This window comes from Ambystoma mexicanum, chromosome 2p (assembly GCF_040938575.1).
Source record: "Ambystoma mexicanum isolate Mex_15411 chromosome 2p, UKY_AmexF1_1, whole genome shotgun sequence".
NCBI classification, from domain to species: Eukaryota; Metazoa; Chordata; class Amphibia; order Caudata; family Ambystomatidae; genus Ambystoma; species Ambystoma mexicanum.
Genome location: NC_090923.1, coordinates 52,504,809 through 52,518,424, shown reverse-complemented (window position 1 = coordinate 52,518,424; position 13,616 = coordinate 52,504,809). Strand labels below are relative to the sequence as shown.

The window sequence follows — 13,616 nt, the reverse complement described above, 5'->3', positions numbered from 1 at the left end:
GCATCACCTTTAAGGAAGCACAGTTTTGGATGAGTCATGCGAGCATCCAGTGACCAAGTTGAACAGTATATAAAAGACGCCTGCTTGTCAGTCTACAGGAGCTTGCAGCGGTTGGGGAGCAGACCAGACCATTGAGGAGCAGAGTCATTTGCTCCTATCCTCATTTTCTGTAAAGATTAAAGTTTGTTATCCTTGCAAGATGGACTAATGCCCTTAATTCCCTAGAGGAGTGCATTTGCTCTGGTGTGAGCCTGATCAAAGGTACCCCAATATATTTAAGGGGCGCCCCTATAAGTTGGGGTTCACTTTCACCAACCCAAGAGGAGAAGTCATCCTTTGCAGTGCTTCTCTAGCCGATGCGAATTTGGCGCTTCAGCACAGCAGCAGGGCTTCACCGGGCAAACCAACACTCCAGGAGTTGCAGCAGGCATCTCTTCCTCTTATTCATTTGCCCAGTGGTGGAGACTGCCTTCTGTCTTAAAGACCTCGCCTTTTATGCAGGTTTCTCCCATTCATTCGCAGCCTCCAAGGACTGCGAGCCAGCCAATCACCTTTGGATGCATTCCTGTAACTGAAGGGATCAAGCACAGGGAATGTCGGGGACCTCGCCCACTTCCTAACCTGCCAGACACACTGGAGCCAGAGGCGGGGTTTACCAGTGAATCCCGCCAAAGAAAACGAACAAAGGAACCAAACCTGGTTTGGCACGCAGAGTAAATCTCAAGAAGGACCTTTCAAACAAGAAATCGCGAAAAAGACCAGGGACATTGACAAAATTGACAGGCATGGCTGCTTTACTGCAGCGCACAGTAGAAAAACACACTGGTAGCAAAAAGTAAACCACAGCCACCAGCCATTAATTGTAGAAATGTAAACTAGACAAAGGGGATACCAAGTAACCCCTCCAGCATCCTATGGTAAGAGTGTGCGCTGGGTCTAGAAAGTTACAAATGTAAGTCAATTTCACTTCCTGCTCTTGGAAACAGTTTAACCAAGTGAAGGTATTTAAACCTTTTGGGAATCAGAAAGACTTCCCTGTGCCACTGCACTGAAGGTTCTGTGTGTCACAATGTAAAAAGATGATTCCTATTGAGTTTGTCAGACTCCAAAACCAAAAGAAACAGTTCAAATCAAATAAAAATACATGAGTGGGAAAAATGTCTCACCCTCTCCAGGATAGAAATTAAAAGTCCTGAAGTCCAGCAAAAGAGCTGGGGGTTTCCATGGCAGAAGGGAATTAGCACATTTCTGAGAATTCTCCCCAACACCCAGGAACAACAGGATCTGCAGGACTACAACAGGAACAGAAGCCAGCTGGAACCTTCAGACTCAAGGTACTGTTTAACTAGTAGGTACTTACGTCTTGTGTGTAGCTTACTTGCTCTCACTGGAGACTTGCATTGGTTGCCCTTTGCAGAGTTGCTTGCATCCTTGCTCTTCACAAGCCGCCAAGCTTGTGGCCCAACAGTGATTTTTTTTTTTTACTGAAAAACTAACATTGTGCAAGACGTTTGTGCTATCCTCAGGAAGTGTCTCAGCTCCTCTAGACTTTGCTCAAGTAACATTGGCTGTCCTGGATCCCCGTAGACTCTTCTTACCCTCCAACTGTGTAGATCTGTCCCTCTAAAAAGTCATACATAAGTTACTTGCATAGCTGGGAAAGGGTTAACTTATATTTTCATTGGGGATTCTAAAGTGCTTACCTGTTTGAGAAACTTGTTAACTATCGTTTCCTTCCCTAACCTTTTCCCATAATTCCAGTATTGTAAGAGGGGGCACGAGAGAAGTTGAGTGAGAGTGAGAGAGTGTGAGAGAGTGAGAGAGTGTGAGAGAGTGAGAGAGTGTGAGAGAGTGAGAGAGTGTGAGAGAGTGAGAGAGAGAGTGTGAGAGAGTGAGAGAGTGAGAGTGAGAGAGAGAGTGTGAGAGTGAGAGTGTGTGAGAGAGAGAGAGAGAGAGAGAGAGAGAGAGTGTGAGAGAGAGTGTGAGAGAGAGTGTGAGAGAGAGTGTGAGAGAGAGTGAGAAAGTGTGTGAGAGTGTGTGTGAGAGTGTGAGTGAGTGTGAGAGAGTGAGTGTGAGAGAGTGTGTGAGAGAGAGTGTGTGAGAGAGTGTGTGTGAGAGAGTGTGTGAGAGAGTGTGTGAGAGAGAGTGTGTGTGAGAGAGTGTGTGTGAGAGAGTGTGTGTGAGAGTGTGTGTGAGAGAGAGAGAGAGTGAGAGAGAGTGAGTGAGTGAGTGAGTGAGAGAGTGAGAGTGTGTGAGAGAGTTTCCAAAAGGGTATTTGTAAGTGTATTTTATTGTGCCATTGCCCCTTTCTCAAGAATGCTCTTTTTAAAAATGGCTTCATTAAATAAATAATTTTATGAAACCTGGAACATAAGTGTTATTAGAATACCTGTCACTGAATCTGTTACACCTCTACAGCTCACATTGACCCCCCCCTCTTGAGGTAAGTCTGTTATAGGTTTGTATAGTTGGTAGAGTGATTGATCAGCCAAAGGTTGAGTTGCCTATTGTCAAGAGGACAAGGCTAGTGTAGTCTCCCACAGGGTTACGTAAGATAATCTTGCCTAACAAACTGTAAAAAATGTTGATGCAGTAAAGTCTTCTGAATCAGAAACAAGAATGGAATTATGGTTCCGACTCTCCGGTACCAAATCGGAGATCGAGGCTACGGGTGATTTCCCCCCCCCCCCCACCCCCGTTTCTGCTTCTTTGGAGAAGTCTATACCAGACTGGATCTCGAGTGAGAATGTTTATGCCTCTTGTGAGGGGAGATCTGTGACTTCTAAGGATCAACTGCGGTAGCAGAGGATAAGAGATGTTCTCTTTTGGTACTGAGTGCTGGAAGGTTTAACTTTCAGTAGCCGCTGTGGCAGATACAGGGGAATCGGAAGGTATCGAATCAACCTTGGGGCCATGCGCCCCTTTGAAGGAACGATTTCCTGAATGTATTACCGAGCATATAGAGTTTTTTCCCCCCAGTACCTTAAATATTTTGTCTGGTATGAACAAATCTTCCAGTACCGAGTGGATCTTTTCAGACCCTTTCGCACCTGGAGGTACTAGTGCTTTGCCACCCCTAAACTTTCAAGTGAAGACCCCGGAACTGAGGAGGCAGTCTTCCGCTGGGTACCAAAGGTTGGTGCCGAAACACGTACCTCACCTGAAGGTATGGTCCCCATCTTACCCATGTCAGCATCCCTCATGTTGCATACAATACCTTCTGTCATCTTCAGTAATGGTCCCAGCAGTAACATGGAGAGACTAGTCCACAGATACCTCGGGTGAATCCCACAGCAGAAGACACAGGTACTCACAGGGTGATGTATACCCAAACACCGGACACAGGAAAAATGGGGAAGTCTGCTGCAGAAAATTGCTTCCGACAACGGATGCACTGTTTGAATCCAGTCGTATACAGCTAAGAAAAAAAGGGATGGCCAGCAAAAAGTAACGCCCCAAAAAAAGGAGGGAGTCACATCACAGCAAAATAACGACCCGCCCAGTAGGTGGAACAAGGTCTGGGTGTGGAACATTGGTGTCCTAGGGGTAAGATATGGGCCTGGCGCGCATAGGGACGGACATGTGACGTAGGCCCTACCTACACCTTTAATTTTATTTGAGTGCCAGCTATCTTTTGCAGCCAGCAGTTTAAGCATTTGCCTGGTTTGTCTTCTACACAGCGACACTAATTTCTCCGTCTCACCCCTTAATCTCCATCCATGTCCCATTACAGTTAAGTAAATGTTTCCCCACGTATATTATTACAATTAAAGTATCACTACCACCAGTTGCAGAGTAAAGCCATAGCACTGTGTTTAATGCACACTGGTAGCCAGTGTGAAATGTACAGACAGCCATGAAGGGCATCAGACGCCAGTGCCATTTTCCTACACTCTAAAATCCATACGAGTCCACACCCAGTCATCTTTTTTTGTCCCACCACCTGACATCAAGTGTTTTTTTTTTTATGTTTCTTTATTGAATTTCCGTCAAATTACAACAAATGTGCATATATCTAACAAGATTTCACAATAAACATGTAAATCCATACTTCTTGAACATCCACAATATAGATTTCGGGAAATCAAAACCCCTTACATGAAACGTAGAAGTAATCACCACCAAATATACTCATTACCACCACAGACAAACATCAGACAACATAAACAAGAGAAAAGAAGAGAAAGATGGAGAAAAAAAAAACAAAAACCCACACTACTTGTTCCATCCAATATCCCACAGCTTCATCCATAAAGATCATCAAACGGTCCCCATAATGACATACACCTCTTCCTTATCCTTTTTTTTCCAATTAGATCCTCTCATAATGTGACAATATTTGTAATTCCATCAACCAGTCATCAGCCGTAGGTTTCTTCCTCGTCTTCCAAATTCGGAGGATCAACTTAATTGCAATCACAGCCTTGTCAATCCATAAGTTATACATCCTAGTCTTCGCACACCTATCTTCATGCGAGAGCAAGATTATGTTCGCCCACTCAATTTTAGTTAAGATCTTACAAGCACAATCAGATGAAGACCACTTTACTAAGTCAATACCACCTTTAAATAAAAAATTAAACACTTCTGCCCACCCAGACAAATCTGATTAAGCCTTAGGTCTGATTTCACATATAACACTCATAGATGTTTTACCTCAGCATTGGGAGTACAGGAACGCCTGATAAATCTAGCATTGTTGCCGAAGGTGCGTGCATCCACACACATCTCCAAACCAGCGAACTTCGAATAAAATAGCACAAAGGGATATGGCCTGGGGGGGAAAAAAGAAAATGTTTATTAATTCTAAAAATGCATGTTGAGCCAGCTCATTGTCCTTGGAACTTCAGCTAACCGCCAAACTTTGCCTGTTAAAACAATCCTCAGCCCTACACGTGACCACCATTCTCCTTCCAATCACCCGAGATTCACAGACCCAACACCAGCTTCTTTCACTAAAATACACTGTCCTGAACACGTGTAGGTGCAAGCAGGTTAGGTTAGGGCATCTGGGATTGAAAAAGCCCAATGTCTGCTATTTGTATTGCATCTTGGCACAGACAGCTGCAGAGCATGTGCTACCCAGTCATGAACGCAATTGTAGTCGGTCAGCAAATTAGGGTCTGCCTTTCATGGAGTGGTCCTTTATATGAAAGGTAATTTCCATCTCCACGTGGGCTGCAGTAAACAATGGGCCTTTAGGTGGGAGCGACATCGGGCCTTGTATGGAGTTCAAAGTAGACGCGAGGAAGGAGGGGTCACAATGGTCCTCGACTGTGTTGGAGGCAAATGAGAGGGAAGAAGTGTGCGACAGATAAATATGGATGTCTGTAAGCTATCCATGTCGGATGATAGTTATGTCACAGCCATTCTCAAAATAGAAGATCCTTAAAAGGAGAGTAGTCCAAACCGCTGACGAGGATAGAAAGGGAACCAGATGTTGCTCCCTTTATCTTTGATCAAATATTTTAACATCTCAGGGTGTTGAGTCACCAAGTATAGTCCAAGACTTTACTTTGGACCTATGTATAAATAGCATGCTTACTTTTTGAAAAAGTGCCCGTTGACTTCAAACTGCTCCCGTAGCATGACTTTCCCTTTGTACTCTATAATGAGGGCATCCGACGCCAGATCCCGTGCTGCTCGGAGGATCTTGCGATGCTTCTGCACTCTGGTCACTCTTCCCAGCTGCAACTGACAAGAAATAGACGAGAACTGATCCACTTGATAAAAATTGAACTTTTCTCCAAAATCACAGTAAACAACGCCTTAATCACGATCAAGACCAGAAAGCAACAGTAGTACAAACTAGAGTTCATTTTTATGCGGAAACTTGGCAGTTGAGTTAGGTGTCCAGGGCGCAAATGTCCTACCCACAACTAAGCAATATGGCATTCCTGAAGTCCACCTGGCCACTAGTAGTAAACGTGGAAAGGTGAAACTCTTCATGAAGTAGGGTGGTTAAAAATGTCAAATTCCATAATGCAATGTCCACACAACAAACAAGTTAAGCTAAAACTATCTGTTAAGATATGTTAAACAGCAATAAAATAGAGTAGTAACTATGGAATAGGTTCTTGCAGTGCCTTTTGTGGAGAGGCACAAGGTGGTCACTGTTTCAGATCAAGGTCCACTGGAATAGCAGACAACCTAGGTTTGTTAGTGTTAGGTACTTTTTATGAAGTCCAACTGGGGTTAGACTTCATAAGATTTCTCTTGGTTTTAGGGCCTCTACTTCTAATATTGGCCTGTACTACCCAAGTCGTTAGAGTGGCAGAACAACCAGGTTCATCTTAGGAGGGAGGAATGTGAGCTGTAAAATGCAGCAACTACTAATAACATTCAATTAAAAATGGAATAGGATTTGGAAAATAATAATGCAGGTGACTAACTTTCCATATCCACACAGTGACTTCAGTTAAGGTCAGTAAAAGGACTTGTATGCATCACCTTTGCAAAATACAGTGCAAGGTGAAAGGAAAATTTAGACAGAACACAGCTTCCAACTGGTAAGTAACTATGTAACAATCTAAGAATGGTATAGGAAGTCTAAGTAACCAGTTGCTGAGGTCGAAAGCACATGAAAACAAGGGTATGTAGGTATACAGGCTGCAAGACATGCACAGTAGAGTTGGTCAACTCCCAAACATGGAAAACCGCACTCCCTAAAGCAAAAGAGCACAAAAATGGCCTTCAGTAAGTGTAACTCAAGCCCCACAGTACCTGGAGAGAAGTAAAAGATTTAGCTGGTCGCCTTCTTGATGCAGCGTTGAACAACTGATGTCCTGCTCCTCTGTCGTGGTGACAAAAGGAGGAACCTTCAGTGGACTTCTGCGTCAGTCATCAAGAGAAGGTGTCGCCAGCAAAGGATTCATCTCAGCCCCCAGCAGCGATTTATTGTTTTTGCACCTTTTTATTTTTTTAATTTGTAATGCGCACTAGCAGCACAGAGACATCGAGGCGCTGTTTAAGAAAGTGTCATAGTTACATTGACCAAACGCTGTGCTCAGGGTTTACAGTGAGCGTGAAGCCTTACAATGTAGAAGTGGAAGATAAAGGCTGGTTATATGATGCCTTATCCTACAATGCAAGGAGGGTAGCAAAGCACAGAACGAGAAGTGTGTGGTTGGCCAAGGCTATGTAGCCGGTCAAAGCCACGTTAAAACAGTTTGTATACCTTTCTGTGGGAGTCAATGCTTCTGCGGTGTGGTGGTAGGGAGTTCTAGTGGGCTGCGGACATGACAGGGAAGCTGGAGCTTCCTGCGCTGTTAGGCAGAGTTTGTATGCAGTACCCTTTGGGACCACTACACACAACTAAGACTACAGGTGTAAGCAAACCAACCTTTGGTATAAGTCTGTACTATACAGTTTTTGGTAGCAGAGCCGAGCAGCCAGGCTTATCTCAAGAGGGGAATATGAGCAGTAATGATGTTACACAGAGGTCTACAATCACAAGTGTACAAATAAACTGCTACACTCAAGGTTTCTTGGTTAAACACTTATTAATTTATTCAGCAGTCAGTTATAAAACATTCACTAGGAGGCAGATATACAAAAATATACTTCAGTACTATACTCCTTAAGTTTGAGGCATTCAGACTACTTTGAAGGAGGAGCAAAAAGGAAAAGGTTCAGAACATCAAAGCATTACAATTATTCTTAGACAGTGCAGATACTTTGAGTTCACCAGAAGAGTCAATTCAATAGGCTAGGCCAAAGTCAATGGACTAAAGTATTGGATAGGGTAAAACGGTTTTGTAGAAGCTCTCAGAAGTAGTTTGTAAAAAGAAGAATTATATGTTGGGTCACAAGCTAATTAGGCCTGCGAGTTGCAAATGTTTCCAGCACTTTCACCGCAAGAGGCAAGTACGCTCAGTCTCGTTTCACAGTGCCTTACAAATGAAGAATGAGACGCACCTGAAGACTTCTGTTCCTGACAGTTCCTGCAGATGTGCTGTTCGTGAGCCTCAGTCGTGGGGATAAAAGGGAGGACATCAGGGGACTCCTGCACTGGGACTGGTCAAAAAGCTGCGACTTGGCAAATCTTCAATTCCTGTAGCTGGAGTAAAGCACACAAACTGGTGTTCCTCTCCCTGGTTATACGGTTTCCTGCAGCACTCTGAGGAACTTCAACCAGCTCAGATAAGGTGTCTAGGTGGCTTACTGTCGAGTTGATTGGTCCCACCAACTCAAAGGGAGAAGTCGTCCTTGAAGGGACTTATCCGTCGAGGTGAACTTGGGATTCAGTTCTCACCCATTCATTCATTCCAGCCTAGCAGTCAGTCACCCTTGCCGGACAGACAGCCAGCCAATCACACCAGAGTAAATTTGGGTCTCCTAGGAGACAAAGCACAGGGAATTTCGGGCACCTCCCTCAATTTCTGCCCACCCCAGACACTCGGGCACCAGAGGCGGTCTTCACTCCTGAATCCTGCCAAAGGCGAATGAACAAAGGAACCAAACCTGGTTTGGCGCGCAGAGCAAAACTCTAGGACCTTTACACAAAAATGGCAAAAAAAGACGACCGCAACCTGTTTAAACAAAGGAGGCTCAGAAGCCATCTTGAAAAACATGGCTCCCGCATATTAACGCTACCGGTGTTCGCGATCGGGAAAAATCATGGTGGTTCGTTGTAAACCACTGCCACCAGCCTTTGAGATGAAATGGTAGCATTGGACTGCTACATGAGTCTATAGGCACAGGGGCCACTAAGTAACCCCTCCAGCACTCTCTTATAAGATAGGGTGTGCTGGGTCTAGGAATCTAAAGAGACTAGTAAAGTCAATTTCATTTTACTTACTCTGGGAAACAGTAGTTTATCCCAGAGAAGGTATTAAAACCTTGGGGAAGCCTGAAAACGTTTCCCTGTGTCACTGCACCGAGGGTGTTGTGTGACAAGTGAAAACATGATGCCTATGGAGTTGGGTAGACTCCATAACCAAACGAAACACAAGAGTAAAACACTTTTCAAAACACATGAGAGAGTGGGAAAAAGGTTCACACACTCGCCAGGTTAAAAAAAAAAAAATCAAGTCCTCAAAATCCAGCAAAGTTGCTGGGGATCTCTAAGGTGAAGGGAATTGGAACATTTTTGAGAACTTTCCCCAACATGCACAAATCCTCAATGTCCAAGGAATGGGGTTTCGGTTTGTGCAGGCAGTTCTGGTGGGTCTGTCTGTGACTGGTTTGGCGATTATCTGTGAAAGGTAAAGGGGTGTCGTGTTGGACACATTTGTGTGTGATGGCGAGAGTTTTAAAGATAATGCGCTCATTGATTGGAAGCAAGTGAACTAGTCTCCTGGTTGCTGAGATGTGGTCCCTTTTGGAGATGCCGGTGGCAGCCCCAGGGGCATTATTCTGGACAGTCTGGAGATTACAGATGTATTTTGCTGAAGTGCCTGCTAGGAGGGCGTTACAATAGTCAAGCTGCAACCCAATTATTGCTCTTGCTATAGTTAGGCAGTTCTGCTCCGATAGGAAGGGTCTTGCTGCGTTGAGCAGTTTTGAGTGGCACGCTGTGGCAGACGCTATGATGTTGACCTGTCTGATCATTGAGATGTTGGAGTCTAGGTAGGTAGGTAGGTTTTGACGGCTTGGGGACTGGGATTTGGGTGTTCGATCGTGAAGGACCTGTACTGTTTGTCAAGTTTCATTAGGGTTGGAGGGGAACCAATTAGAAGTAACTCGTTTTTTTCACCTTTCAGGCTAATTCAGTTTTCTGCCATCCAAGTTTGGATAATGAAGTAAATGGAGTGGAGGGTTACCATGTCCAACTCTTAGTCACCTGTGACGGGGATGAGAACCTGTGTGTCATCAGCATTGTTAGTATATGGGAAGCCCAGCGCGTCCAGGAGATTCAACAGTGGCCTTGTGAACAGGATGTAGAGGGTAGGTGCAATGCATGAGCCCTGTGGGACTCCGCATTTGATGAGGCTCGGGTGGGCGCAGGCTTGGTCAGAAAATACTTTCATAACTATCCTGGAGAAGGGAGGTGATGAATGCTATGGCCTACGGGGTGAAGTTGGCAGAGGGCTTTGTGGTCCACCAGATCAAAAGCCGCTGACAGGTCAAGGAGCAGAAGGAGGGCTGGTTTGCCCGAGTCTCTGAAATTCATCCATTTGGTTTTTGAGGTCTAATAATGCAGTCTCTGTGCCATGACCCGGACGGAAACCAGACTGCCAGAGACCAAGAAGGTTGTTGGCCTCGAGGAATTTTTGGACTTGCAGATAGGCTGCTTTGTCGAGTAGTTTAAGAAGAAAAAGGGACAGTGGTGATGGGTCTGTAATTCCATGGGATGGTTTGGCTGTTAGGGAGAATTCTCATAAATGTGCTAATTCCCTATACCTTAGAGACCCCCAGCAACTTTGCTGGATTTTGAGGACTTGATTTATTTTGTACCTGGAGAGTGTGAGACCCTTTTCTCACTCGCTCCTGTACTTTGATGCAAGTTCATACACTGTTTCTTTTTGGTTATGGAGTCTAACCAACTCCATAGGCATCTTTTACAATTGTGTCACAAAACACCTTCAGTGCAGTAACACAGGAAAGTCTTTCAAATTTCCCAAGGTTTAAATACCTTCGCTGGGTTCAACTACTGTTTCCCAGGACAGTGGATTGAAATTGACTTCACTTAGTACTGTAAAATTCTAGACCCAGCACACCCTACCTTACAATAGAGTGCTGGAGGGGTTACTTAGTATCCCCTGTCTAGTTACTCATGTAGCATTCACATGTTACCTTTTCCTCTCAGAATGGCGGGTGGCAGTGGTTTTGCAATGAACCACCATGATTTACGCCGACCGCCAAACCGTTCGCAGCTCTAGTAACGTTAAATCAAGAGACATGTTTTTCAAACTAGCGCTGAGCCTCCTTTGTTAAAATGGTCCCCGGTATTCTTTTTTCGCCATTTCTTTGTGGAAAGTTCCTTCGAGTTTTTCTCTGCGTGCCAAACCAGGTTTGGTCTCTTTGTTCCTTCGCATTTGGCAAGCTTCAGGAGTGAAACCCGCCTCTGGCTCCAGAGTGTCTGGGGTAGGCAGGAAGTGAGGGAGGTGCCCGAAACTCTGTGCTTTGTCTCCTAAGAGACCAAAAGGCACTGTGACGATTGGCTGGCTGACTGTCCGGCAAGGACAGCCACCGTGCTGGGCGAGTGACAGCTAGGCTGGAATGAATGGGAGAGAAATGAATAAAAGGCGAGTCTCTTGGCTTGGAAGGCAGAGTCGACCACTGGACGAAGGAACCGAAGAAGAGCTTGAAGAGGACGGCTGCTGCAACTCCTGGACTATTGGTTTGCCTGGTGAAGCCCTGCTGCAGCTCCGAAACACCAAGTTTGCAGACAGAGAAGCCCTGCAAGGACGACTTCTCCCTTTGAGTTGGTGGGACCAATCAGCTCCCAAGTAAGCCACCTGTACACCCATCTCAAGGAGCTAGTTGAATTTCCTCAGAGGTGCTGCAGGAAACTGAAGAGCCAGGGAAAGGGACACCAGATTGTGTGCATCGCTTGCAAGCTTGCCGAAAGCGTTTGGAAGATCCTCCGGACTCCCACGAAGCAGGACTGACCAGCATGACCGCACTCAGTCGAGTGTGGGACCTCAAACGTGAGGAAAGTTCACCTCGACAGCCAGGAACCACGCTTATTGCTATTTGCTGTACTGCAAGGAGCTGAAACGCGTAAGCCACTGAAAGTAAAGTTTGCCAGCTTTGACTGTGCCAGTACAGTGCAGGAGTCCCCAGATGTCCTCCCTCTTGTCCCCACGACTGAGGCCCAGGGACAGTGAGATTTGCAGAGCTGCACAGGAACAGAAGTCTTCAGTTGCATCTTTTTCTTTACTAAAGTACTGTAAAACTAGCCTCTTACTGTGGAAGTGCTTGTAACTTCTGCAACTCACAAGTCTAATCAGCTTGTGGCCCCACATTTAGTTCTTTATCAAAGACTCCTAAGAACTTGTGCAAAGACTTTTCCATTTACTTACCTGAAGTGCTGCATCCTATACAAAGACCTTGGCCTACTGACTTTGGCTTAGCCTATTGAATGACTCTTCCAAGTGCCATCTGAAAGTATTTGCCCGGCTTATGACTATTTGTAAATTCTTATGTTCTAATAACTTTTGCCTTTTACTTAAAGAGTATTCTGAATGCCAACAATAAGGTATTAATGTCCCCAGCACCCTTGTTACTGAAGTCACCTGTGGGTGTAGGTTGTGTCTGTGGGCCTTGTCGGATTCAGAAACTCAGTGTGCAGTATTGAAGTATATTTGTGTGTTACTATTCTATTGCTCCCTTCTGAAGAAGGCTTTATAACTGACTGATAGAATAATTGTTTATGCAAGAAACCTTGAGTGGAAGTGTATTTGAATACCTGTAATTGTGAATCTTTGTGCAACTCCACTACAGTTCACATTTCCCATCTTGCGATCAGCCTGGCTGCTCAACACGCTACCAAAACTGTAGTACAAGCTTATACCAAAGGTTGGGTTGCCTATACCTGTAGTCAGTTGTTTGTAGTGTTCCCAGAGAGTTCTGCATTCAAACATTGGCTAAGATTGGTCGAGCGCAGGTTTTTAAAAATGTCTTTTTTTTTTTTAGGAGCGGGCATACACAGGCTTCCTTGAGGCAGGTTGAGAACTGGCCTGTTCTGAAGGAGGCATTGATTAAAGCAGTAAGGAAAGGGGCAATGGTTGAGGCGCATTATTTGATGAGTTGAGAAGGGCAAGCATTCCCTTTACATTTGGACGGTTTGATGGACTTAAGGAGGGCTATGACTTACTATTTGCTCATTTCACTAAAGGCGATGGAAGGGGGGGCGGAATCAGTGTAAAAACTACTCTGGATGTTGGCAATTTGGTGGCTGAGGGCCTGTTTGCTGGGCGAGGATGTTGTTTTGAAGGGTGTTAAGTTTGTCTAGCATGGCGGTTTGGATAGCATTACATCAGTCTTTGTCTTTGGTAAAAGTTGGCGGAGAGGGAGTGGTTGTTTCCAGCTCCCTGAAGATGGCAAACATCTCTCTGGTATCTGATTTAGCGTTAGCTATCCTCTTGTTAAAAGAGGTGGCTTTGATTATGGCGGATTTGTATTCTCTGGAGATGTTCTGGAAAATTAGTTTGATGGAGTCACAAGGGTTGACCTTTCATGAGCAGTGTGCTGCCCTTTTCTTAGTGCGTAGCTCAAGAAGCTCAGGGCAGTACCAGGCATTTGTGTGCTTAACGCGTTTGGCTTTCCTTTGGATGAGCAGGGCAATGGCGAAAACCGTTTCGGTGATGTGTTGAAGGACACTGCCAAAGTTTCCCAGGTCATTGGAAAAAGGCAGGTTTGAGGGCAGGCACCTAGAGGTAAGGAGCGAGCCTGTCTTTGGTGAGCAGGCAGGAGTTCCTAGTGATGGCAGGGGGTAGTGGATACTATTGCTTGGGGGTCCCCTTGGTGGTAAGATCGAAGCTAACTGCATGGTGGTCAGACCATGGAATGGGAGAAATGGTGGTAGAGGTGGGAGGGCAATTGTGGTGAGCAACCCAATCAAGGGTACGTCCTTTGATGTGGGTGGGCTTTGTGATGGCCCGTTTGAACCCTAGGGTGGATAGAGCTTTATCAAGAGAGGATGCTTGGGAGTCGTTGGGGACATTAAG

At 45.2% G+C, this 13,616-nt stretch overlaps 1 protein-coding gene across 5 annotated transcripts in view; it reads right to left on the bottom strand.

Annotated features, from left to right (window-relative positions):
* SETD5 (SET domain containing 5) overlaps nt 1-13,616 on the bottom strand; it is an 875,459-nt gene that overhangs the window by 371,673 nt on the left and 490,170 nt on the right. For 4 of the 5 annotated variants that reach the window (XM_069643234.1, XM_069643237.1, XM_069643235.1 and 1 more), the window contains exons 10-11: nt 5,546-5,694; nt 4,657-4,774 (exon numbers count right to left, since the gene is read on the bottom strand). In XM_069643234.1, the coding sequence (XP_069499335.1) occupies nt 4,657-4,774; nt 5,546-5,694 (267 nt within the window). The remainder of the gene's footprint in view (nt 1-4,656; nt 4,775-5,545; nt 5,695-13,616) is intronic. The other variant, XM_069643236.1, reaches the window with a different exon arrangement.